The sequence below is a fragment of the Peromyscus leucopus genome, chromosome 12 (assembly GCF_004664715.2).
Source record: "Peromyscus leucopus breed LL Stock chromosome 12, UCI_PerLeu_2.1, whole genome shotgun sequence".
Classification (NCBI taxonomy): domain Eukaryota; kingdom Metazoa; phylum Chordata; class Mammalia; order Rodentia; family Cricetidae; genus Peromyscus; species Peromyscus leucopus.
In genome coordinates this window covers 75,572,629-75,600,116 of record NC_051073.1, presented here as the reverse complement: position 1 = coordinate 75,600,116, position 27,488 = coordinate 75,572,629, and the positions used below count along the sequence as shown (strand labels likewise).

The following is a 27,488-nucleotide window of genomic DNA, read 5'->3' as shown; positions in this document are numbered from 1 at the left end:
AGATTGCTTTTGGTAAGATTGCCATTTTTACTATGTTGATCCTTCCTATCCATGAGCATGGGAGATCTTTCCATTTTATGATATCTTCTTCAATTTCTTTCTTTAAAGACTTAAAGTTCTTGTCATACAGGTCCTTTACTTGCTTATTTAGAGTTACCCCAAGGTATTTTATGTTGTTTATGGCTGTTGTAATGTATGACGCTTCTCTGATTTCTGTCTCAGTCCATTTATCATTTGTACATAGGAGGGCTACTGATTTTTTTTGTTTGTTTTTTTGAATTTTTTTTTTATTTTCTGAAATGAAACCATTGTACATTGTACAAAAATACCTACTGATGGAATAAATAAGTGAAAAATTATACTGCTGTACAACACACCAAAAAAATTTTGTAAGAGGAAAAAAAAAGGTAACAGTGAAAAAAAACAAAACAAAACAAAACAAAAGCTCTTTATATCTCTAACCAGGTCCTCGGCAATAATTAACATTCCAAACCATGACACCGTCTGACGATGGGCAGTCACCACCCTCTAAGGATCGGTCAATAGCCTTCCGGGTTGGGGGTGTTAAGTGCCAGCACTTTGTGGAATGTGTAGCCGCCATTTCCCCACCTTTACGTTTTGGGGGAAGTTTGCCCTGGGAGCCCTTTAGGCCATGGGGCCTGATGTCCACGGAAGGCATTTGCTTGGGATCCCCAGTCCCTGGCTCGGCCAGATGAAAGGTCTTAGATTCTGCAGTGGGGATGAGGGCGAGGGGTTCAGGGACGGGGACCAGCGGCTCCGGGGAGAGGACCGCGGCGGGGAAGGAAGCACATTGGATTTTGCAGTCTGCCCGCTCCTCCGCGTGGAAGGCTTTCCTGGCCAGCGTGGAGTGCAGGGCCGCTGGCTCTTTGCCTGGCGTGGCCGTTGGGGGGGGGCATTCGGACGGTCCCCATCAACGGTCCATTCCTACCTTCAGGCACTTCAGAGAAAAACTAATGACAGCCTCGGTACCGTGGACCTCACGTTTGTCTTCATCCTCAACTGCAACGTCAACTCCTCTTGACTGTCCAGAGAGGCTGCGTGGACAGAAGAGATGCAGGTGGGCCTGGCCGCCCTGCTGGCTCCGTGGATGCATGTGTTGGGTTCTCCTTCAGCTGGTTATACTGGAACCTCTCGTTTCCCAGAAAAAGAAATAAATGTCCAAATTCATCTCTCACCAAAATGGAGTTTTGCTGCAAAGAAAAAATGTCGCCCTAACTCTAGAATCTGGAGGTAAAGCCGCCTTGACCTTGAGATATGTTGGAGGTTGTGTATCTGGTTGCTTTTCAGCAAAGACGCAGAACACAGTTCTTCATAGAACTGACCGCCTGAGGGGCAAAATTGCTAAGTACAAGAATTTTTTTTTTTAAGACAGAAACATTTTAGCGTCGCTAACTTCAACATTAAGATTCTCAAAGTTTTTTTTTTTTCCTTCCCTTATTTCAGGAGATATTTTTTTGCATGAGGTATTTAAACTCCAGGAACATTTTGATTCTTCGTGAAGTATATAGGAACTACGACAGCTCCCTTGAGAACAGAAAAAGAAAGGAGAGCTCTCCCCTCAGAAACAAACTCTCAGAAAATGGAGCCTGGCAGACACTTTTCCTGGTGGTCGGGAGAAAGATCCACACGTCGAAAGGTTGGTACCTGAATATGCACCAATGAGCAAACAAAACAAAAACAAAAAACAAAAAACACCCCGCGCCCCCCCCCCAAACACACAACTCGTAGGGAGTCAGAGCTCCAGTGCAGTAAGTAAGAAAGCATAGGGAAGCTTTAAGGTCTGAGGATTCCCTGGAGGAAATTAAGAGCAAACCAGGCCTCAGAACTGAACGGCCGCCGCCGCCGCCGCCGCCTGGCAGTTCGTCCAAGGGGTGTCTCCACTGAGTGAGAGAAAGCTGTCTCGGTGCAATCGAGGGCAGGGGGAGGGGGAGCCGCCGTGGCCCCTTTCTGGGCGTGTGTGCAAATCTCCCCAGTTCCTCGGCGGCGGCGCCTTGCTTCTGGCCTTTGAGGCCCAATCGTTAAGGTCCGCTCCCCAGTGGAGGCCGATAGACAGCGCGAGCTGGGAACGAGACTCCATCCACCTGTCGCCTCTGAGAGTCAGAACACCACACGCCAGGTGCATCTTGCCTGGGGCTTGGGGTGTCGGGGGGCGGGGGGGACGACACGGGGAACACAAAGGGCAGCAGGTTTCCGTGGATTTGAAATCCAAGCAATGTCCCGTGGGAGAGTTCAGCACCAGCTAGTCCTGCTGCTCCCAACCTTCCCAGCCCTGTACCATCCTAAGGAGACAAGCTCGCCGTCAGTCATGGTGTCCTCGGAGGGCCTGGAGAAGGCAGTGCCTGTGGTAGCTAGAGGGGGAGAGAGAGGGTGGAAGTGCCAGAAGAATCTAAAGGCTTTGCATGTCCATCCGGGCTACTGTGGCTTGCAAACTCCTATTCTCCACGGCTCCAGGAGGTGAGGGCATGTCCTGAACCAAGGAGGCCAGCCCTTGGGAAACGGGGCTGACACGTAGAGCCCCAGGGGCCCTGGAAGTTGGGGCTGACTCCACGTAGGGTACAGGGTGTGCCCAGACACTGCCCACCTGAACCTGGAGCCACTGAAAGGTGCCTGATCTCCCGCCCTCTACCCTGCCTGCTCTGAAGCAGTCTCGGGTGCAGGGAGAGGGAGAGAGAGACAGTCAGTTAAGGGGGCGGGCAGCAGCCTTCACTAAAGGAACGGGCACTTTTTGCCAGGAGAAATGCAGAAACCAGGAAGCATGCCAGAGATAACCTCTAGGGTACAAGGCACAAAAAAAGAAAGCAGAATGAATTGGTGGAAGAGTGAAAAAAGCCCCTATGAAAAGCAAATTCCTGATTGGTACCACCCTCAAATAGCTTATATCATTAAATAGAGAAGTGGGGGTGGGGGGTGGGGGGGGATACAGCAGCAACACAAATGTAATCTTGGCTTCCGAGACAGTGTGCAGACACACTCCTGAGCTGTCGACCCGCCTCCCCAGGGACAGTCGCTCGAGGGTTTCCGCTTCACAGCAGAGTTCGTCAGTGTCTGAGAAGTTCCGCCGTTCTAGGTTTTTCTTGGATTTGCACTTAGTAAACTTGAAACGTTAGTTCTGTTCGCCCCCGAGAGGAATCGCTTGGGCGACGTTCTAGGATTAAGCCTGCGGAGGTACCTGCCATGAAACATGGACCAATGGGTTCCACTGGGCGTCTACATCTCTTCAGAGTTCTGTTGAGAGCATTCCAGCTTCATCTTTTTAGAGGGCGGCACTCCTTCCAAATCCTGAGAGACTGCGGAAGCTTCTGCTGCCGCCAACCCCGACTCTGCAGATGGCTGCCGGTCCGCTTTTTCTGAGCTGTTCATTGAGTTTTCCATCGAGGACTGCGAATTCTGCTCGTCAGAGGCATCTTCAGTTCCAGGGTGCTCTTTTCGGTCGGCCTGCGCCTCGTCAGCCTTGGCTTCGGGGCCTCACTGGGCACAGGTGCGTTGGGCTCGGGGGCAGGGCTGGAGTTGCTGCTGTTCTCCTGTTTGATGGGAGAGGCGTCCGCTATGGAGCTCTGGTTGCTGTTATCGTCTGCACAGGAACAGAGCACAGGCTGACATGCTATGGCTGCCGAGGAGAGGGGAGCGGGAGCGTGCGCGCATGTGCCGGGCTACTGATTTTTTTGAGTTAGTCTTGTATACCACCACATTACTGAAGATGTTTATCATCTGTAGGAGTTCCCTGGTTGATTTATTGGGGTCACTTATGTATTCTATCATATCATCTGCAAATAGTGAAAGTTTGACTTCTTCCTTTCCAATTTGTATCCCCTTGATCTCCTTTTGTTGTCTTCTTGCTCTAGCTAGAACATCAAGTACTATATGGAATAAATATGGGGAGAGTGGACAGCCTTGTCTTGTACAAACTAACCAAAAGGTAGAGAGAGAACATCCAAATTAACAAAGTCAGAAATGAAAAGGGAGGCATAACAACTGACAATGAGGAAATTCAGAGAATCTTCAGGTCATACTTCAAAAACCTGTACTCCACAAAATTGGAAAATCTAAAAGAAATGGACAATTTTCTGGATAGGTACCACAAATCTAAGTTAAATCAAGACTAGATAAACTATTTAAATAGACCAATAACCCCTAAAGACATAGAAACAATAATTAAAAGTCTCCCAACCAAAAAAAGCCCAAGACCAGATGGTTTCAATGCAGAATTCTACCAGATTTTCAAAGAAGAGTTAATACCAATATTCTTCAATTTGTTCCACACAATAGAAACAGAAGAAACATTACCAACCTCCTTTTATAAGGATATACTTACTCTGATTCTCAAGCCAAACAAAGATGCAACAAAGAAAGAGAATTACAGACCAATTTCCCTCATGAACATTGATGCAAAAATACTCAATAAAATATTGGCAAACAGACTGCAAACACACATCAAAAAAATTATTCACCATGATCAAGTAGGCTTCAACCCAGAGATGCAAGGTTGGTTCAACATACGAAAGTCTGTCATTGTAATACACCATATACAAAAATTGAAAGAAAAAAACCCACATGATCATGTCATTAGATGCTGAGAAGGCCTGTGACATAATCCAACACCCCTTCATGATAAAGGTCTTGGAGAGATCAAGAATACAGGGAACATACCTAAAACTTAATAAAGACAATTTACAGCAGGCCAACAGACAACATCAAATTAAATGGAGAGAAACTCAAAGTGATTCCTCTAAAATCATGACCTCTTCTTTATTATTGTAGCATACAAAGGATTCATTATATATAAATATGAATATGTAAAACATACTGATATGTATATATTTGTATTGTATATGCACAATTCATTTGTATTGTATTAAAAAATAAAAACAGCATGTTATTGGCTCAAAAACATACATTTTGATCAATAGAATCATTGAAGATCCAGACACATATCTACACACCTGATTTTTAAGAAAGTCTGAAATACATACTGGAGAACTTGAGTAAATGGTGCTGGTCAAACTGGATGGCTGTATGTAGAACAATGAAAATAGATCCATACTTATGACCTTGCACAACACCAACTCCATGTGGAACAAACTCATCAACATAAAACCAGATATAATGAACCTAATAGAAGAGAAAGTGGGGAATAGTCTTGAACTCATAGGCAGGAGCAAGGACTTTCTGAACAAAACACCAATAGCATAGTCACTAAAAACAATAATTAATAAGTGGAACCTCGTGGGACTGAAAAGCTACTGTGTGGCAAAGGACACCATCACTGGGACAAAGTGACAACCTATAGAATGGGGAAAGATTTTTACCAACTCCACACATAATAGATGGGTAATATCTAAAATATGCAAAGAACTAAAAAAACTGGACATCAAGAAAACAATTAATCCAGTTAAAAAACATCCCATTTGGGCTATCATGAGGAAGATGAGGCTGCTCAAACACAGTGGGACCTAAGTTGCCTTGCAGGTCAATGGCACTAACAGATGACACAGGCCAGTTATATTTGACAGAGGTGTCCAACAAACAGTGTTTGTAGATAAATAAAAAAATAAGTCTATTGTTACCTTTTTTGAGATCGGTAGTATTTGGTTTTACCCTAGGTCTCTGGACTATCCAGTCTCTGGTTCTTGGCCATCCAACTAGTGTTGGGTACAGGTTCCATTTCTTAGAATGGGCCTTAAATCCAACAGATATGGTTGGTGACTCCCACAGCTTTGTGCCACCACTGCACTAGAATAATTTGCAGGCAGGACACCACTGTAGATCAAAGAGTTTGTAGTTGGGTTGATGTTTACATTTGTCTTTTGGTAGCATGCAGAGTAACTTCCTGTATCAAAGACTCTAGAATGTAGGGGTGAAGGCTCTATGTAGACACTAGCTTGACTTCTCAATGTTCTATGAGTTGCGTAAGTATTGTCTCCAGCAATGCAGCCTTGCCATCAGTTAGTGGAGAACAACCTATAGTCTTGGCTACAGCCTGGCTTGTTTGGAGATTTCCATAGAATCCCTTTGTCCACAACTCAATTAGATGTAACCCAATCCTCGGAAGAGAAGCTTCATTTGGCGACAAGAGATGTCTATTTGAGGCTCTGACTTCTCATTATTTGGCAATTTCAGTTAAGATTGCCTTCATATATGTCTATATTTTAGGAAGCTCCTACTGTATTAGGTTTCCACATTACCCCTCAAATGGCCCTTGATTTTAGCTGTCTCTCCCTGTATTCTGTCCCTTGTGCCTCTCTACACTCCTTCTCCTCACTTAATCCTTTCATTCCAGCTCCCATGGCCATCCATAATTATTTATTTCCCTTTCCTAAGGGGATCTATATGCACCCACTCCCCCCACCCCCCAGCCCCCACCCCCACATGGAGCCTTACTCTGTGCCCAATCTCTGTGGTTCTATGTATTGTACCTTGGTTATCATTGAGTTAAGAGCTAATATTACATATAAGTGAATACATAGCATATTTCTCTTTCTGGGTCTGGGAAACCTTACCAGGATTATTTTTTTCTAGTTCCATCCACTTACCTGAAAAAAAATTTTAGCTGCTGAGTAATACTCCAGTGTGTAAATGCACCTGATTTTGTTTATTCATTCTTCTGTTGAGAGACATCTAGGTTGTTTCCAATTTCTGCTATTATGAATAGAGCAGCATTGAACATGGTTGGACAGGTGTCTAGTGGTAGGATGAAGCATTCTTTTGGTTTATGCCAAAGAGTAGTATAGCTGGATCTTTTTTTTTTTTATTTTACAATACCATTCAGTTCTACATAACAGCCACAGATTCCCTTGTTCTCCCCCTCCCTGCCCCCTCCCTTCCCCCCAGCCCACCTCCCATTCCCACCTTTTCCAGGGCAAAGCCTCCCCTGAGGACTGAGTTCGACCTGATAGATTCAGTCCAGGCAGGTCCAGTCCCCTCCTCCCAGATTGAACCAAGCGTCCCTGCATAAGTCCCAGGTTTCAAACAGCTAACTCATGCAATGAGCCCAGGACCTGGTACCACTGCCTAGATGCCCCCCAAACAGATCAAGCCAATCAACTGTCTCACCTATTCAGAGGGCCTGATCCAGTTGGGGGCCCCTCAGCCTTTGGTTCATAGTTCATGTGTTTCCATTCGTTTGGCTATTTGTCCCTGTGCTTTATTCAACCTTGGTTTCAACAATTCTCGCTCATATAAACCCTCCTCTTTCTCACTAATTAGACTCCTGGCGCTCCACCCGGGCCCAGCCATGGATGTCTGCATCCAGATTCCTCAGTCCTTGGATGGGGTTTATGGCACAACTATTAGGGTGTTTGGCCATCCCATCACCAGAGTAGGTCAGTCCCGGATGCCAAAACCTGGAAACAACCTAGATGCCCTTCAACTGAAGAATGGATAAATAAATTGTAGCACATATACACAATGGAATACTACTCAGCAGAGAAAAACAATGACATCATGAGGTTTGCAGGCAAATGGATGGATCTAGAAAAAATCATCCTGAGTGAGGTAACCCAGACTCAGAAAGACAAATATGGTATGTACTCACTCATAGGAGGATACTAAATGTGGAACAAGGATGACTGGACTGCTACTTACATCACCAGTGAGGCTACCTGGAAAACAGGACCCCAAGAAAGACACGAGGATCGCCCAATGATGGAGAAATGGCTGAGATCTACATGAACAACCTGGACATGAGTGGGAGCAATGAAAGGCGAGGGTCGAGGGAAAGAGAGCGGAGATCCCAGCTGGATCAAGAACAGAGAGGAAGAACAAGGAATAGGAGACCATGGTAAATGAAGACCACATGAGAAAAGGAAGAAACAAAGTGCTAAAGAGGCCCACAGAAATCCACAAAGATACCCCCACAATAGCTGGATCTTGAGGCAGCTCAATTCCTATTTTTCCAAGGAACTACCACGTTGATTTCTATAGTGGCTGTACAAGTTTGCACTCCTACCAGTAATGGATGAGTATTGCCCATAATCTGTATTCTCCCAGCATGAGCTATCACTTACTTTATTGATCTTAGCCATTCATACAGGTATAAGATGAAATCTCAAGGTAATTTTGACTTGCCTTTCCCTGAGGGCTAAGGATGATGAACATTTTTTAAATGTTTTTCAGCCATTTGAGTTTCCTCTGTTGAGAATTCTCTGTTTAGATCTGTACTCCAGTTTTTAGTTGGGTTATTTGATTTTGATATCTAGATTTTTGTAGTTCTTTATGTTTTATTAGTCTTCTATCAAGCATGTACTTGGTAAAAATTGTTTCACATTCTGTAGGCTATTGCTTTGTCCAAAATTTTTGGACAAAAAAAATGACAATGTCCTCTGCAGTGGAGTTTTTCAGCCAAGTCCCTGCTTTGATCTCACAATCAACTACTCAGCCACACCCCAGAATTATTAAAATGAACCAATTAAATATGTGCTGAAACATGACCAAATAACCAATGACTGTGCTATTTAGGGAGATAAACATTTTCTAATCCTGGAGCTGAAAGGACAAAATGTTCTTCCAGGATTGACAAAACCACTAAAGATTTTAGTCAGAGAAAGAAGAATTCACATCATTCTGTATCAGTGGTTCTCAATCTGTGGGCTGTGACTCCTTTGGCAAACCCCTGTCTCCAAAAATATGTACATCACAATTCATAACAGCAGCAAAATTACAGTTATAAAGTAACATCAAAAATGATTTTATGATTGGGGGTCACCACAGCGTGAGGAACTGTATTAACGATCACAGCATTAGGAAGGTTGAGAACCACTGTTCCATATTATGTTGTTTCAAGTATAAGACATTTTCAAACTTAGTTTGATTCTAGTGTGGAAAAAATGATGAACTAATTAATTATTAATTAATCATAACTATTCTTTTGAGAGTTGCTTTTATTAAAAATGTAACTATAGCTGTCAGGCATGGTGCCTCACACTTTAATCCCAGTACTCAGGAGGCAGAGGCAGGTAGATCTCTATGAGTTCAAGGCCAGTCTGATCTAAATAGTGAGTTCCAGGACAGCCAGGGCTACATACAAAGATCTTGTCTCAAGAAACAAGCAAGAAAAGCAACCATATAATGCTAAAAAGTAAGAAGATGCAATATAAGATTTTTTTGCTTTTTATTAGAAGGAAGAATCTATGAGGAAAGTGCTCTTAATTTTTCCTTCACTCTTCTACATCCAAAGTTGAAGACAACTTATACTAAAGGGTTCACTATGCCTTAACTAGAAAACAACATATGTAGGATGAAGTGCTAAACAGTCTTATTAATAAAAAACCTGGAGCCAGATATTTAGGTTAAAACTGAGAGATCAGAAAAGCAGAAAGAAGCCAGCCACATTCTCACCACTTGGAGATCCCCAGTCAAAGAGACCTACTTCCTGTATACCCACGCCTATTTGCTTTTCTGTTCTGCATTTCACTTCCTCTCTCCACCCAGCTACATCACTTCCTCTTTCTGCCAAGCTCTGTCACTTCCTGTCTGTCTGTCTAGACATTTATGGTTAACTAGTGTTGGAATTCAAGGCATGTGTCACCATGCCTGGCTCTGTTCCCAGTGTAGCCTTGAACTCACAGAGATCCAGACAGATCCCTGCCTCCTGAGTGATAGGATTAAAGGCATGTGCCTGACTTCTATGTTTAACATAGTGGCTAGCCTTTTCCTCTGATCCTCAGATAAACTTTATTGGGGGGACACAGATAAAATATCACCACATTTCCCCTTTTTGTCTAATAAAAATAAAATTATAATTAATATAAGAAAAATTATATACAATAACTATATACAATATATACAAGCAATAAATACATTAATGATGTCTAGTCCATTTGCATTTGACAAATTCAGAGAAAATATTACATTATCTATCCTATTTTGGTAAATCCAAAATGTACCTAATTCACTTTCTATCTTAACTTGTATTACCCAACAAAAGCTATCTTCTATGTCTTTCAAACTTATACACTTTACACCTCTTAGTGAGTTTCTTTTCTGAAATTGTTAATGAGTAAAACTATAACTATAACTATCTAATCTTCAACTCCCTCAGAGATCTGAGAAGGAAATAATATTACCTAGTAAGTGCAAACAAGTGACTTCCAAAATATGTGAGTTATGACAGAAACAGCCAGCTACCTGGACAGTCACCCGAGGTTTCTCTGTAACATTGGGGCATCATCTTTGCCCAACAGGCTTAGCATATCTGACAGATTCATCTGTGTAGCAGGGTTTTCTAAAGAGCCTCCCTACCTTGTCTTGGCAAGGATTGGCAGTCCTTTGTTTTGTGTCCTGCTTGTCCATTTTGGATAGCATACTGTCAATACTTGATGCAAGGGGATTTTCTTGCCTAGTGGCTAACTTTTGCCACAGTTAAAATAGACTCCATATAGAGGTTATTCAATGCCCATCTTCTCTGAAGTAGATTAGTGGTGCCAGGAGCAGACATGTCTCATACTCATAAAAAAAGAAGAAAAAACTATGTTATTAAAACATCTTAAATGCCATATTCTGTAGACCTCTGAAGGATTTGAAGATGACCTGTCTATCTAAATATATCTCTGCTTGACCTTGAAAACATACCTAATATTACTACAAGTTTGATTGTAATGACTACTAACTTACATTCCTTTATATCCTAATTAGTTGGTAATAATAACTTTCAAGGATTAGCAGACTGCATTACACTGTTAAATAAAATGTATAGGTACAATAACTTGAACAGGATTAGAAATATATATATACAATATATTCTAACGACATCAATCTCAAATTGGTATCAATATACATAATTTGTATACAATATACAAACATTCAATCCAATGTAAAATATTTAAAACTAGTAGTTGCTTTCTAAAAGCACATTAAATACTCTCCCTTTTTTATCTTATCATATCTATATAAATCAGTCTCAAATTTGTAGCAATATATAATTTTTATATGATATATAAAAATCTAATCCAATGTAAAATATTTAAAACTAGTAGTTGCCTTTTAAAAGTAGATTCAATAATCTACGTTTTTATCTATATCATATCTATATCTGCTTTTTTTTCTTTTCAGAGTAGATTCAATAATCTGCCCTTTATTCTATCATCTCTATATCTTTTTTCAGAGTAGATTCAATAATCTACCTCTTATCTGTATCCTCCTTTTCCTTTTTTTCTTTCTTTTTTTCAAACAAGAACCTTAAATCTAATCTCCTTTGTTTAGCCTTTTCCTGACCACTAACAATAACAACTTGTAACCAACCATCCTAAACAATGACAATTATCCAAAACCCATTGAAAAACCAAAAACTACCCACCCTACCTCTTGGGAATGAGGGCATCATATTCTTAAATTTACTTCCTGCTGTTTGGGGTAAAGGCATCTTTAGGGGATCCTGAAAAGAAAAATCTTGTGTTAATTGTCAAGTTCAGGGAGAGGTAGCTGTATCATTTGTTGTCCAGTCTCTGCATAATGCAAAAGTTCAGGGCTTATCTCAAGTCCTTGTTCTAGTAGTCTGTGAGGCTGGATCATCTCAGCTAGCCATCTTGAAATTGTCCTGAGCTGATCTTTGGGTGACGTTTGTCAGCTTAGTGGTATTATTATTGTCCATGTGGAATCATCATTGTGGAGCCCCATCATCTTTCTGGAGACTTCAAATTTGCTGTTAGGCATGGGTGTTTCCCATACAATGTGAGGCAGAATCCAACCAGCTCTCTTTATAAGTTCAATTCTATCATTTTGGGGGATATTTGCTGTTAATCTCTACCAAAAAATTACTGTAAGCTCTTTGCCAAGGTTCACTTTCTACCCATAATTTGTCAATGTCATCCTTAGTTAAAGGTACTACAATTTCTGCTGGGTCTATTCCTGCTAATTGATGAAGTCTCAATTTTCCTTTTAAAGTCAACTCAGATCTTTTCCACAGAAGTTTTTAATTTTTTACTGTGTTTATTTGGTAGAAATATCCATTCCAATATAATATCTTCCCTATGCATTAAAATTCCTATAGGAGAATGCTTAGAAGGTAAAATAAGCAATATGTAATCAAGTTTTGGATCCACATGATCCACACATGCATCCTCTATTTTCTTTTCCATCAAGGCCAATTCTCTCTCAGATTCAGCTGATAATTTTCTTGAACTATATAAGTCCTGGTCACCTTCTCAGGTTTTAAACAAATTGCTCAGTTCATCATTTTTTACCTCAACAACAGACCATAGATAGGAAATGTCTCCAAATAATTTTTTTTTTTCAGATGCAAAAGCAAGAGGGTTTATTAGATACACGGGTAGCCGGGGCGAAGTCTCTCGGAGGACTTGCGCGCCTTCCTAGGGCAAAGGGGACTTTTTATGGGATTCCAGGGCAGAGGCGCGGTTACAGAAGCAAGAAGCATAGTTACAGGGTCCCTATTGGTTGTTTCAAAGAAGGCCAGGGTGAACTTGGGGTCGTATGTGTGTGGCTGATTTGGCCTTGCCCAGGCCAGCTGCTTATTCCTCAAGGCCAGGGGGCCAGCCATAAAATATCCTGATTTGACTCAACTGTCTTTCTCCCAAGGCCGCCGTCCACAGTTATCTCTCTCTCCCAAGGCCGGATGGCTGGCCATAGTTATCTCTCTCAAGGCCGGGTGGCTGGCTACGGCTGTGAACTCCTGTTTTTCTGATTCCTTCAGAATGGCGTTTCTTAGGCTAAGTTATTGGGGGGGGGACATTTCATCGGCCCAACGCCCCATGTCCTCATAATGGAGCGGGGGTCTTTCATTCCCCCATTTTCTTTTGTACCAAATGGAATCTTTCATTTTAGGATGGAGAATAAGGGGTCAGCTCCATCTCTGACTGTCTGAGCCTCTGATATTGCTGGGTTAGGATCAAGGCCTGGACAACAGAAACCCTATCCTTGATGAATTGCACCAATCTATTGAGGACACATGGCCCGAACAATAAAACGAGCAGGAGGATGATTAGGGAGCCCATAATGGTGGAGACAAGGGTCGTAAACCATGGTGACCTTTGGAACCATCCTTTAAACCATCTCTGTTGAGCATGGCTACTTGGAGCTGTCTGAATTGGCCGGTCTCCATAAGGGCTGCGGTCCCTGTATCTTCCCCGCAGCTATTCCGCCCATGGTAATTCCTCCCAGTAACAGGGCCAGCGTCAGGGAAACAGGCTCTCTGGTGATGCCCCTCCTAATGTCAGGAGGACTATGAGGGGGATTAAGGGGGCCCCCGGGTGAGTCTTATCTTTAGTGGGTTTGGAGAGCGTTGAACTAGATGTCTCGGTGCCCTCAGCTTCGTCGGGTTCCTTGGCAGCCTTTACATGCGACGCGTGGACCCAAGCCGCTATCCCGTCAACCTTGAGTGCAGTGGGAGCAGTTAACAGGATGGTGTATGGTCTTTTTTACCTCGGCTCTAGGTTCCTGAATTGATGGCATCGGACCCAGACAGAGTCCCCAATCTTGAATGGGTGAGGCACCACCGGGCGGTTCAGTTGCTCCCGGTAGGCAGGGGTTTCCACACCGTCTTTTGCACCAATTGGAGGGCTTGGAGGTGCGCCTCTAGGGTAGGGCTCCTGACGGTGGGTCGGTGGTCCCAGGGAGGGGTCTCAGTCCCCGTACGGGCCACCAAATGAAAGAACCCCCAGGGGAGATCTTCCTTCAGGAGAGACCCCAAATCCAAGGAACACACCGAAACCACCGATCAGATGCAAAAGCAAGAGGGTTTATTAGATACACGGGTACCCGGGGCGAAGTCTCTAGGAGGACTTGCGCCTCCAAATAATTTTTGAAAGTCACTAACAGTCTGTAGTCTATCTCTCCTAATTTGTACCTTTTGGGGTCTAATTTTTTGTAGACCTATTTTATAGCCTAAGTAATTAATAGAATCTCCTCTTTGCATCTTTTCAGGAGCAATTTGTAATCACCAAGAAGGCAAAATTTTCTTTACTTCCTCAAACATTCTTTCTAAGATATCTGCATTTGAATCAGCTAGTAAAATATCATCCGTGTGATGATAAATTATATATTTAGGAAATTGTTTACATATTACTTCCAATGGCTGTCATACAAAATATTGGCACAAAGTTGGGCTATTTAACATTCCCTGTGGGAGAACCTTCCATAGATATCTCTTAACTGGCTGAGAATTATTATAAGTAGGCACTATGAAGGCAAATCTTTCTCTGTCTTTTTCTTGTAAGGGTCTTGAGAAGAAACAGTCTTTTTAATCAATAACTATAGGAGGCCATCCTTTAGGTAACAAAATAGGCAAAGGAATTCCAGATTGTAGAAAGCCCATTGGCTGAATTACCATTAAATTCTTTTGTCTGGGTCTGAATTTCTCTATAATTCATTTTAACAGGTTTTTCTAAAGCTTTTATCTCAAATTGGTCAACCTTTTTAATGCTAAAATAAAAATGATCAAGCAAATAATATTCATAATTAATGTTATGTACATCCCATCAACATTAATTATCCTCTCATTTAATTGTTCCATTTTCAGACTTCCTAATGTGTTATCAAACAGAGACCAAATTCCTTCCATTGTAAAAATGTTTCCCACTTTTTAATGTGGGAAAAAATTCCCTTTTAACTAATTTCTCCTTTTAAGATATCTTAATTGACTTACCAAGTCTGTCGACTGTGTAGAAGAGTAGATGTCCGAGGGAATTTCAAAGCAGCTACCTAATGTGGTAGCAGTCTGAGATGAGAATCCAGAGAGAGCCCACCACCCACCAGGAGAGAAAAAGCCAAAGAGACTTTGGGCCCACGTGAGGTAGAGATCCAGCTTCGTGCAGTTCCAGCCTGAGCTGTAAGGCCACAATCAGCTTTTCAGGCAATTCTTGCCACAATCCTCGGAGCACCAATTGTAACATGAATCTTAAAAGGTCTTATAAAATAAAAAACATAGAGCCAGAAATTAGGGTTAAAGCTGAGAGATCAGAGGAATAGGACAAGCCACAAGCCAACCTCACCTCACTGACCTTCAGTCTCCAAAGAGACCTACTTCCTGTATACCCACACCTATATTCCTTTCTGTTCTGCTAACTCATTTCCTCTCACTGCCCAGCTATATCACTTCCTCTTCCTGTCCAGTTCTGTCACCTCCTGTCTGTCTATACAGACCTCCAGACCTTTATGGCTAACCAGTGTTGGAATTTAAGTCATGTGCCACCACACCTGGCTCTGTTCCTAGTGTGGCCTTGAACTCACAGAGATACAGACAGATCCCTGCCTCCTCAGTGATAGGATTAAAGGCATGTGCTACCATTGTCTGACTTCTACGTCAAATATAGTAGCTGGCTTTTTCCTCTGACCTCAGATAAACTCTATTGTGGGGGCACAGATGAATTATCACTACAATTGAATATGTTTTTACATCAGTGCCATGCCCTTCTTTTTAATATGGATCTGTAATATAACTTCAAATCAGATATGGTGATAACTTCGATGATTTGGTTTTTGCTTAGGATTGTTTTGCCTCTCCAGAGTCTCTTGTGTTTCCATATGGACTTTAAAATTGCTTTTTTGTGTGTGGAGGTGAGTGTGTCTGTTTTGGTTTTTTTCAAGACAGGATTTCTCTGTGTAATGGTCCTGGATGTTCTGGAACTCACTCTGTGGAGCAGACTGGCCTCTGCCCCCTAAGTGCTGGAATTAAAAATTGTGAACCACCATACCTCACTTAAGATTGCTTTTCTGTTTCTGTGAAGAATGTCACTGGATGTCTGGCTGAGATTGCTCAGTATTGACTCTATATTGGATTTTGTAAGATACTGTTTTCACTGTAGATGTAACCAACCGTCTTATTAAATAAGAAACACAGAACCAATGTAAAAGAAAAAGCCGAGAGCTCAGAGCTCAAAGCTAAAATCTTACCCTTCTTCCTGCGGTGCTCCTAGCTCCCTGAAAGAGACCTATTTCCTGGGTGTATGTCTTTAAATAGTCTTCCTGTTCTGCCTTCTCATTGGTTGTAAACCCAGACACATGACTGCCTCATCACTGCCTGTAAGTACAGCCCTCTAGGTCTTAAAGGTGTATGTCTCCAATGCTGGCTGTATCCCTGAACACACAGAGATCTATGGGATTAAAGGTGTGCGCCACCACTGCCATGCTTTTTCTATGGCTCTAATAGCTCTGACCCCCAGGCCACTTTATTTATTAACATACAATTAAAATCACATTTCAGTACAAATAGAATACCACCATATTTCACAATTATTGATCCTTCAAATCCATGAACATGTTTTACATCTTCTAGTGTCTTACTTGATTTTTTTTTCCTTGAGTATTTTGAATTTTTCATTTTAGAGATCTTTCATATCCTTGGTTAGTTTTTTCCAAGGTACTTTTTTCTTCTTTGAGGCTGTTAAAAATTGAATCACTGTCAGGCGGTGGTGGCACACACCTTTAATCCCAGCACTCAGGAGGCAGAGGCAGGCAGATCTCTGTGAGTTTGACTTCAGCCAGGTCTACAGAGTGAGTTCCAAGACAGCCAAGGCTGTTACACAGAGAAACCCTGTCTTGAAAAACCAAAAAAAAAAAAAAAAATTGGATTACTTCCAAGATTTCAGTTTCTTTGTCATTGATATATAGGAAGGATTTGTGTATTGCTTTTGTGTCCTGCCACTGAATGTGTGTATCAGTTCTAAAAGTTTTCTAGTTAGTCTTTATAAATAAATCATAGTTTTATGATTTATGTATAAAATCATAGCAGATGCAGATAGGGGCCTTTGGCATCTTTCCTTTGCTGTTTGTATCCTTTTATGTGCTCCCCTTGTCTTGCTCTAGCTAAGGCTTCCAGGACTATACTGAAGAAGAGTGGAAAAGTTGGACACCTTTGTCTCATTCCTTATTTTAGTGGAAGTGCTTTGAGGGTTTTCCCCATTTAATATCATGTTGGCTGTAGGCTGTCATATGTAGGCTTTATTATATTATGATTTTTTTTCCTAATCCAAGTTAGAACATTTACCATGAAGGAATGGTAGGTTTTGTCAGTGTTTTTTCTACATCTGTCCAGATGTCCATGGGGTTTCTGTCCTCGGCTCCATTTGTGTGACTTAGAACATTTATTGGCTCACATCTGTTGTGTTCCTGTATCTCTGATCAAGTTACACCACCAGCTTCATCATGGTGAATGATCTTTTTGATGTATTTGCAATTATTTAGTTTAAGGTCATCATGGGAATTAGTTTGTTGATTCTCTCACTCCATGTCTTTATCTGCCTTTGGTTTGGAAGTGTTTCTTCCATTTCTATGGAGTGGCTTGAGAAGCATGGGAGGGCTTCATAAACATCACCATGACTCCATCTGGGCCTGGACTGCTTTTTGTTGGGAAAGCTTTAATTACTGCTTAAATCCATTGCATGATATAGATCTTTTAAAACTATTCATTTCATCTTGGTTCAATTTTAGTAAGTCACATTGTCTAGAAATTCATCCATTTCTTTTTGATTTTCTGACTTAGTGGAATATGCATTTTCAACATGAGACGTGGTGTTTTGTGTAAGTTATGTTTTTGTTTATATGTTTTAGTTTGATGTGTATGGGTGTTTTGCCTGAATGTATGTCTGTGCATCATATTTTGCAGTGCCCAAGGAGGCCAGAAGAGGCCATCAGATCCCTGGGACTAAACTTATAGACTAGCTGTGAGCTACCATGTGGGTGCTGGGAATTGAACCCAGGTCCTCTGGAAAAGCAACCAGTGCTTTTACCCAGTGAGCTGTCTCTAACCTCCAGACCTGATGTTTTTCATTTCACTGGTATCTGGTGTGATGGTTCCCTTTTCACCTGTAATTGTATAAGTTGGTGTCTTCTTTCTTTTGGTTAGTTTGGTTTGTTGATCTTATTTATCTTTTCAAAGAACCCACTCTTAGTTTCAATGATTATGTTTTTCTTTTCATTTCTATTTCATTAATTTCTGGACTGATCATAAAGATTTCTTTTCATTTACTTACTTGAGGTTTGGCTTATTCTTTTTTTTTTTCCTTTTTACGAAAATCCTTTAAGGTGTATCATTCATAGTATTTGCAATGTCTCTGACTTCTTCATCAACATGTAGAGCTGTAAAGGTCCCTGTAGGACTGCTTTCATTGTGTCCCAGAGGTTCTGAGACATTGTTTTCACTGTCATTTAGTTCCAGGACCCATTGCTCAATAGTCTGTTGCTTCCGTTGTACCCATTTCACAAAACCCCCAGAGACCACCAAGAAGTCTTTTTCCAGTGCAAGCACATAAGGGTCCTTTCATTCAGGTGTAGAGCCCTGGCCGCCTCCCAATTTGGGTAGCTTTTGCCTGCTTGCCAACCTTGACCAGATGTCCTCCCTATGCTAATTCCCTGATGGTTTCCACCCTCCTGAATGCTTAAGGGAAGTTCCTTGTTGGTGTATCCTGCATATTGGGCATTAACAGCTTAGATGCAAGATTGTAAACATCAGTAGCAAACTTCTGCCCTCTGGGGTTCTCCCATTGTGCTGTAAGACTATATTTAGGGTTTCCTCCCTCTTTCAATAAACAGCATTCAGCATTCTGCTGAGGGGAATGACCCGCTGTCTTTTGTCTCTGTTTTTCGATCCACAGCCCCTCACTCAGACATGGTGAACAGGTGGTGGTAGCACAGGTGTTATTGCTACAAATGGAGGTCCCACCGAGATCCAAGAAAGAAGGGACATTGCTGATGGACACCCAGGTAAGCCTGGCCAGCAATTTAAAGAAACAAAAAGAAAAGATAAGGGTGAATTGAAATGGGTGCAGCTAGCTCAGAGTCAGTTAACCGGACTGTTGAAGCAGGAGGGCACTGAAGTTAAGATAGAGCAAGACAGCTAAAGATTTTAAATAAAAAAGGAAATCTTCCCAATAGAGAAGAGGGAGGGAAAGGAAATTTCCCATTAGAAAAGGTAGAAAAAATTTAATCAAGAAAAAAGAATTTTCCCGGTAAAAAGGGGAAAATTTTTGAAACTAGGTCTAAAGATTTTTAGGGCCCTGTAAAGGAAGGATGAAGAAAAGATAAAAGCCTCTTCCCAGTGGTAATGGAGGAAGAAAAGGCTCTTTCCAATTTTAGAATTTTCAGGATAAGCTGAAACTCTGAGCTCTTTTCTGCCACCAGCACAGAGAGGCAGCATCTGAATTACAAAGAGTTGTAGGAGTTTCGTTGTCTGTTTGCTTAATTTTGGTTTAAATGTTCATTTTTTCTCAGAGTGGGAATAATTCAATATTTAGGATCCCTTCATAGGAAATATTTTTCTGTTTTTCCTTTAATGGTGGGAATAACTCATTATTAGGTAGTCCCTTCATAGCAGTAAGAGAAAGATTAAATGTGAGTGCTCGTGTGTGGGGCACAAGTCCAGCACGGAGGCAAAGGCGTGTGTGAGATAGCCCGGAGCAGCAGGCAGGCAGGTACACACAGACAGGAGGCATAGCCACAAGGCCGATGAGGGGAACAGGCTCATGGGCAGGCAAGCGAGCAGAGGCCAGGAGAGGGACTAGCACTAAAAGTTTAAATGGGCCCAACTTCTGGTGAAAAATTGTTTCAGTCAGGACATGGAATGCTAAGTCAATGCTGTTTGAATTTCCAGGGATATTAATCATTCATTGTATAAAGGGTGTTCTGTTCTTTTGATTGTCTTAATAAATGCTTAGATGAATGATTGACTCTCATGGTAGATAAACTAAGGAACAGAATTCATAATTTTGAACTATATATTAGGTATGCTTTTGTCTGTTGATCATTACTGAAAATTTGGCTCTGCTCTTTAAGTTGCTTTCTAGAATTCTATAAAATATAACACCTGAGCCAGGTGGTGGTGGCACACACCTTTAATCTCAGCACTTGGGAGGCAGAGCCAGGCAGATCTCTGTGAGTTTGAGACCAGCCTGAGCTACCAAGTGAGTGGCAGGAAAGACGCAAACTACACAGAGAAACCCTGTCACTAAAAACCAAAAAAAAAAAAAAAAAAAAAAAAAAAAAAAAAAAAAAAAAAAAAAAGAAAAGAAATATAACACTTGAAATTCATTGGGTTGTTAGCTTATTAAATGTTGTTGCTAAGGTAAACCCATAAAAAATAATCTCTTACTGATAAAGAGGTTACAAAATTATTTTTCCAGTAAATAAAATACAGGTAAATTGTTTGATCCACATTGTTAATAATTGGCTATTTGTGCTAATGTGTTACTTGAAGATTTTATAAAAATACTCCAGAGTATTGCCAAAAGTTACCTCTTCAAATCCTATAGAGATTGTATTTAATGCTTTTATAATTGGCATATGTAAAAAGAACCATGGAAATAGAGGCTGGTGATAGAACTGCTCAATTATTATTGCTTTCATGTTTCAAATGCAAAATTGTGCCTATATATAGAACTGGAGGCTTTTGAAGTACAGGCGAAAAGGTGATTTGACAAACAGATATCAATGATAAACAGCCTAAATTAAAAATAAAATTATATGGGATTGAGATTGAAAGACTACCGGATTCTGGTGCGGGACATATCTATAATTTACAAGAATCCTGAGATCCAAAATGGCCTCTACAAGAAGTCAGGAAAATGACGGCTTTTGCTTACATGGGAGTGCCAAAATGCATAAAGACTGATAATGGTCCTGCCTACAGCACTATGGGATTTTCAAAATTCTGCCAAGATTTTTCTATCATTAATAAGACTGGTATTCCTTATAATCCTCAAGGACAGGCTATAGTAGAACACTGCCATTGTACCTTAAAAACATATATTGCTAAAGTAAAAAGGGGGAGCTAGGGGCTCATCTCTCCTCTCCACATTCTTTTCTTTCCCTTATTTTATATATTTTAAATTTTTTTATCGATGGATTCTGCTGGCTATCTGCTGCAGATAAGCACTGGAGGGCTCCTGTTGCAAATCATCCTCTGGTGCAATGGAAGGATCTTTCTACTGGCACTTGGAGGGGACCTGATCTGGTATTGGTGTGGGCCCGGGGATCTGTTTGTGTCTTTCCACAGGACAATGAGATTCCCTCTTTGGGTTCCTGAGCGCTGCGTGCGCCCTGTGGCTGCTGCTGAATCCCAACATGGCAGAGACCTATTGGGCCTTTGTGAAGAACTCTCCCCTTCTGATGCCAATGGGGATTAAGAGCCCAATATGGCCAGCCTTGGCAAGCATTAATATAAGACTAGAAACTGTAGCCATGCAGTTGGATTCTTCAGAAGGTAATGTATGGTAACTGCTCTTTCAAGTATGTTTGAGAATGTGTCACCCAGACACCTTGGAGATTAAGGATAACCCTGAAGGTCACTGACTTCCATTTGTTCACAGTACCATGCCAGCTAAGCCTTTTCATTTTCACAATCCTCTTCAAGCTGGTGTAGTACCTACTTTTCAGGAGTGGCTCTATGCAACTTTTATTGGCCTCCTGAAATTCATCTAGCCTCCTTTGAAGATACCTTTAAAATTTGTGAGCCTGAATGTAGCCATTATGAGACCATTAGTTCTGCTCCTTGTGTGCTGTCTGTTTTTTCTTTATGGTTCTTAGTTGTTCTTTTGAAGAGCTGCCAGCTTAAGTTGTGCTGGCATCAAGAAATATGGGCCTTGGTCGGTCGTGTTCCTGGAGTTGTGTCCATGCTAGCGGATGCCCACATGCTCTAGAAGAGAACTTGACATCGCTGCTGCCTTGTTGCTGCTATAGTGGTGGTGGCCACTGCTGCTACTGTTTCTGGGATTGCTATTTCATAATTGCTTACTACAGTTAGCAAAAGTAGCTACCACAGTTAATTACTTTTTCATTCTATTGGGCGTGATAAATTTTATTCAGTAGTTATATACATTTCAATTGGCTTTGAAATTTATAAAACTCAAGTTCCATTTGCTTTTGGGATACCATCTTGCAAGGATCCCAATTTGCAGTAAGGCTCCTTAAGGAAGGGAATGGCTCAATTGCCTCTAGCCTACTGGCTATGGGTGGGTTAGGACTTCTGTTGGTCTTTTCAGTTTCAAATGCACAGATTGCAAGCCCAGCGCCACTCTGAGATCTTTGGCAGCAGTTAACTCTACAGCTCACATGGTTGAGCCTATATGATAATGAGTATTCAGAGATGGGTAATGCCTGGGGGGGGCAGTTACCAACCTAAGACAGAGCACCTATGTGGTCTGGGCAGGCGTCTCCATGATGGGTAAGGTGACCTGCTGACGTCCCACACAACCTAAGTCAGAAGCTCATTTTTTAGTAAAAAGGGGGGACCTGTAGGGCCCTGGCCCTCTCATTTTGAGTAAGCTGTTGCCTGCTTGCTGACCTTGACCAGATGTCCTCCCTATGCTAATTCCCTGATGGTGGTTTCCACCCTCCTGAATGCTTAAGGGAAGTTCCTTATTTGTGTATCCTGCATATTGGGCATTAACAGCTTAGATACAAGATTGTAAATATCAGTAGTGAATTTCTGCCCTCTGGGATTCTCCCATTGTGCTGTAAGACTGTATTTAAGGTTTCTTCCCTCTTTCAATAAACAGCATTTGGCATTCTGCTGAGGTGAATGACCCACTGTCTTTTGTCTCTGTTTTTCGATCCACAGCCCTTGCTTGGACATGGTGAATGGGTGGTGGTAGTGTGGGCGTTATTGCTACAAGATTAGAAAACAGGGTCCATATTTTTGCTGCATCCAAGAAACCTCTCACCCCTAAGGAAAGACATCATGAGGGTAAAATGATGGGAAAGGGTATTTGAAACAAATGGATCTAAGAAGCAAGGGAGTGTAGTTATTTTAATATCTGACTAAATAGACTTCAAACCACAATGAATCTTATTAATTTTAAGATTAAATTTGGTTAATAGGGAAGGACACTGAATACTCATAAAGAAAAAAATGTCCATAAATGGATAATTCTAAACATTTATGTAACAAACACAAGGGCACTGAATTTCAAAAGAGAAACACTACAGCTAAAATCACATACTGACTCTCACAAAGTGTTAGTTGGTGACTTCAGTACCCCATTCTCACCAGCAGACAGATCATCCAAACAAAAACTAAACAGAGAAACAGCTACAGAACATTCCACCCAAATACTAAAGAAAACACATTATTCTCAAGTGGCCCATTAAACTCTCCAGTGGTACTTTGAAAGAAAATGGCCCCCATAGGGAGTGGCACTGTTAGGAGGTAGTGGAGTAGATGTGGCCTTGTTGGAGGAAGTGTATCACTGTGGGGGTGGGATTTGAAGTCTCCTATGCTCAAGCTATGCCCAGTGACACAGTTTACTTCCTGTTGCCCGTGGATCAAGATGTAGAACTCAGCTCCTTCTCCAGCACCATGTCTGCCTGCATGCTGCCATGTCCCACCATGATGATAAAACCTCTGAAACTGTAAGCCAGCCCCAATTAAATGTTTTCCTTTAGAAGACTTATATGGTCATGGTGTCTCTTCACAGCAATGGAAATCCTAAGTAAGACATCTGCAAAACTGACCACATATTGAGACACAAAGCAAGTCTTTGAAAAATGCCTTGCCTCCTATCTGACCACCATGTCTCAAGGTGGGCATCAAGAACAGTAATGATAGAAAGTACACAAACTCCATGAAGCAAAGCAACTCACCACTGAATGAAAACTGGGTCAAGACAGATATCAAAAAGGAAATTACAACCTTTTTAGAATTTAATGAAGATGAAATACAACTTGCCAAAACCTATGGGAAACACTAAGTGCCTACATAAAAAACCAGGGACATCTCATATTAATCGATTAGTGATATACTTCAAAGCTCTAGAAAGACAAGAAGCGGTAAGACCCAAAAAGAATACGCAGAAAGAAATAATCAAACTCAGGGCTGAAGTCAGCTAAATAGAACAACAACTGAAAAGGCAAAATACAGCCTCAAAGAAGTGAAGAGTTGGTTCTTTGAGAAAATCAACAAGATTCACAAACTTGAAGGCAAATTAACCTAGACCTGCATATCAGGCAATAGAGTGAGAAGAGCCTGAATACCAACCTTACCAAGAAACACAGCTCTATGGTCGAGGCCTTATATAAAATAAACAGGCTTCATAATGAAGAAGGAAAGAAAAATATATATTCTACATTTAGCATTTTTTTATTTTATAAACTTTATTATTAAAACTTGTAAAAAATAAAAACATCACAAACATGCATTATTTTAATATGAACAGATGTAGTCTAGCTGCTGCCTTGCACCGTTACAGTTTCATAATATCTGTGTGAGACAGACAGGATGGGTTAAAGTTTTACTGAGTTTTCCTCCTGCCTGTTTGAGCTGAATCCCCATCAGCTTGTCTTGAAAAAGCAAACATTTACAAAGCTATCCTAAGAAATAGTTGCCAAGTTATCCAGTTAAAGTATAAAACAACATGTTACTGAAGAAAAATGACCTAACAGCTACACATATCTGGGTCTGTAAATATGCTTAAGGTGCAATACAAACTTCCCTTCAGAGATCACAGAGCCTAGAGACCACCGTAGATGCTCACATAGACAGAGCCTAGAGACCACCACAGATGCTCACATAGACAGAGCCTGAGAGACCACCAGCAGATGCTCACATAGACAGAGCCTGAAGACCACCGCAGATGCTCACATAGACAGAGCCTTTAGACATTCATATACTTTTCACTTAACTTTTGGCTGTTTAATGGTGTATTCTTCTTTAAATTATAGAGCACAACACTATTAAGCAGCGACATTAATCACGTAAAAACAGAACAAAATGTGTTAGGAAAAGGCAGCCTCTCCCTGTGTCTTTGTATACAGCCTAGCTCTGCCATATGAAGTCATTTTTTTCTTGTGTTTCTAGGGGGGGCTCTTGGATATCATCAGGAAGGAGCATCCTTCACTTGGGAATTGTGATGTGCTGCAGCTGTTCTTCGAAAGCAGTTGGAGCTTGGGAAACTTTATCACTTTCTGTGTCAGCCTGGTGCTTCCTTAGACGGTGAAGCCCCTGGCAGCAATGCTAAGTGTTGGGCTTATGCTTCGGCAGCCTGGAGAGCTTGGAAAAGAAGGCGAGTGAAACTGACCTTGCAGAAATAATCTCCCAAAGATTATCTTTTCAAAAAATGTTTTAAAATTTAATAATTTTAATTGTTATTTCACCAATGGCCCGATATTTCACAATGTGGTGCTTTTAGGGAAACATTCTTATTATCAGCAGCTCAAGTGTTTTCCTTTGTTCCTAATGTCTTTATCCCTCAGCTCCCCTTCTGTTGTTTCTGGATCAGGAGTTCTGGTAGTCTGTTGAAGCAGTGACCCTGTCCGCACCTGCTAATCCTCAGGATCAACTCTCAGTGAAAAAAGACCTTGTGTGATCTTCAGAGAGATTAGGCAGAGGAGGTTTAACCATAGTGTGAATGCAGTGCCCAGAGCAGCATGGAGAGGAGGGGGGGTGGTCATGTGTCCTGGAACTCCACAGCTGTGCAGTGCAGGCAGTATGAAGAACCAGACCCCAGATACTCACCTTACACCGTGGTGTGGATAACAGAGGCGGAGATGAGGGCCTATCACCGCTTCTTAGCAAGCTGCATCAGCCTGGAATACAGGGCAAAAGAAGGTAATGGTGGCTGTGCATTTGCTGTTATTTATCCTCTTTGCGAGTAGAGTACGGCTTACCTAAGAAGTTTTACATTAAAAGTTATTTTATAATCATGTTTCTTGTTAAGGAGTTTCTTGGAAAGGAGTCTTAAAGGAGTACCAATTAGCTATTATAATGCTGTAAATAGTTATTTATTGAGATAGGGTCACAATAAAAATAGACGATCAGAACCGGGTTGCAAGGTTCAGGAGGGCTTACTTTCAAAGCCCAGACAAGTGTGTGTATCTATAAGTGTTTTATATCTATATGTGGTATAAATATCACCTACCAATGTGATAGATAATTGGTTCTTCATAGGTAAAGGGATGGTTATTTTAAAGTTTTTGTTCAGTTGTATTTTCTATTTAAAAAGGAACTGAATTGTATTGCTTTTATATAATGAAATTAAGAATTAAGGAGGGTCTTCTCTCAGTGTGTCTGCCATGGACTTGGAAGCCAGCAATGCAAATACTCTTACCTGAAACACTTGTTTCTTAGGCTGCTTCTACCATGGAGGGCCTTGCTGCTGGGCCTTTGCTGTTCTTGTGGAGGGCCTCTCTGTGGGCCACTACTGTTCTCAAGGAGATCCTTACTTACAGACACCTGCTGCTGTAATTGAGGGTCTCACTTATGAATCTCTGCTGGTCCCATGGAGGGACTCCATTATGGGCCTCTGCTGTTGCTATGGGGGCTCACCTATGAGCATCTGCTGTTCCCATGGAGGGCCTCAATTATGGTCCCCCACTGTTCACAAGAAGGGCCTCATTTATAGGCCCACGCTGTTTCTGTGGAGGCCTCATTAAGGACTCTGTTGTTGCTATGGAGGCCTCATGAATGGGCCTGTGCTGTGTCTATGGAGGCCTTACATATAGGACACTGCTCTTGCTATGGAGGCCTCATTTTGGGCCCCTGCTGTTCTTATGGAGGACTCACTTATGGTAATCTGCTGTTGAAGTAGAGGCCTCACTGATGGGCCTCTCTTGTTCCTATGGAGGCCTCAGTTATGGGACTGAGACGTTCCTGAGCAGGCTACATGTATTGGCCTCTGCTGTTCCTTATGAGATCTCACATAGGGGCCTGTGCTGTTCCCAAGGAAGGCCACACTTATGGGTCTCTCATACTTCTATGGAGGATCTCACTGATGGACCTTTGCTGCTCCTAAAGATGACCTCTCTTATGGGCTTCTACTCTTCCCATATAGAGCCTCATTGTGTTAACCCCATTGGTTGAGTGCTATTTCTTTGCGTGGTTTAGGGTTTTTTTTTTTTTTTTTGGGACAGGGTTTCTCTGTGTAGCTTTGTGCCTTTACTGGATCTTGCTCTGTAGACCAGGCTGGTCTCGAACTCACAAAGATCCACCTGGCTCTGCCTCCTGAGTGCTGGGATTAAAGGCGTGCGCCACCACCGCCTGGCGGTTTAGTTTTTTTTTTTTTTTTTTATCTGCTGTGTTCTTTTAGTTGAAGTATTTGCAATGTTCACATGAGACTTAGGTGTGGTAGAATTGAGTGTTCAGAAAATAGTTCCATAGTCTAGCATCTCAGAAGGCCTGGTGTCAACTATATATTACTGTTGGAATGGGCTATTAATTGTGAGAGCGACCACGTTGACATTTGGATGTTTGATATACTATGCAGGTGTCATACTATACACACACACACACACACACACACACACACACACACACACACACGCGCGCACACACACACACTGAAAAGTTCTTAAAATGAATAAATAATCTAAATAGATACTCCCCAAAAGAAGACCTATCAATGGCTTTTTTAAGGCAGACATTTCTTCTGGTAACTGTGGCCATGTCTCTTTGATGGTATTTTAGGAGTTCCTGTGTGGTCGTGTCTCTTTGGTGGTATTTTAGGAGTTCCTGTCAAAGAGTCAGGTGTTTACTGTAACTTTTTATTCACTCATCCCTCTAAACAGGAAACTGGCTACCTGTGGCCATTATTTGT

The 27,488-nt window shown here is 41.6% G+C and overlaps 1 protein-coding gene and 1 pseudogene across 1 annotated transcript in view; one reads left to right on the top strand and one right to left on the bottom strand.

Annotated features, from left to right (window-relative positions):
* The first annotated feature begins 1,577 nt into the window (after positions 1-1,577).
* LOC114687895 (kelch-like protein 6) overlaps positions 1,578-27,488 on the top strand; it is a 33,366-nt gene continuing 7,455 nt past the window's right edge. Inside the window, exons 1-2 of the mRNA XM_037209867.1 lie at positions 1,578-1,657; positions 18,561-18,669. Of these exons, the coding sequence (XP_037065762.1) occupies positions 18,616-18,669 (54 nt within the window). The 5' untranslated portion in view covers positions 1,578-1,657; positions 18,561-18,615. The remainder of the gene's footprint in view (positions 1,658-18,560; positions 18,670-27,488) is intronic.
* Positions 2,942-13,422, bottom strand: LOC114687894 (annotated as a pseudogene).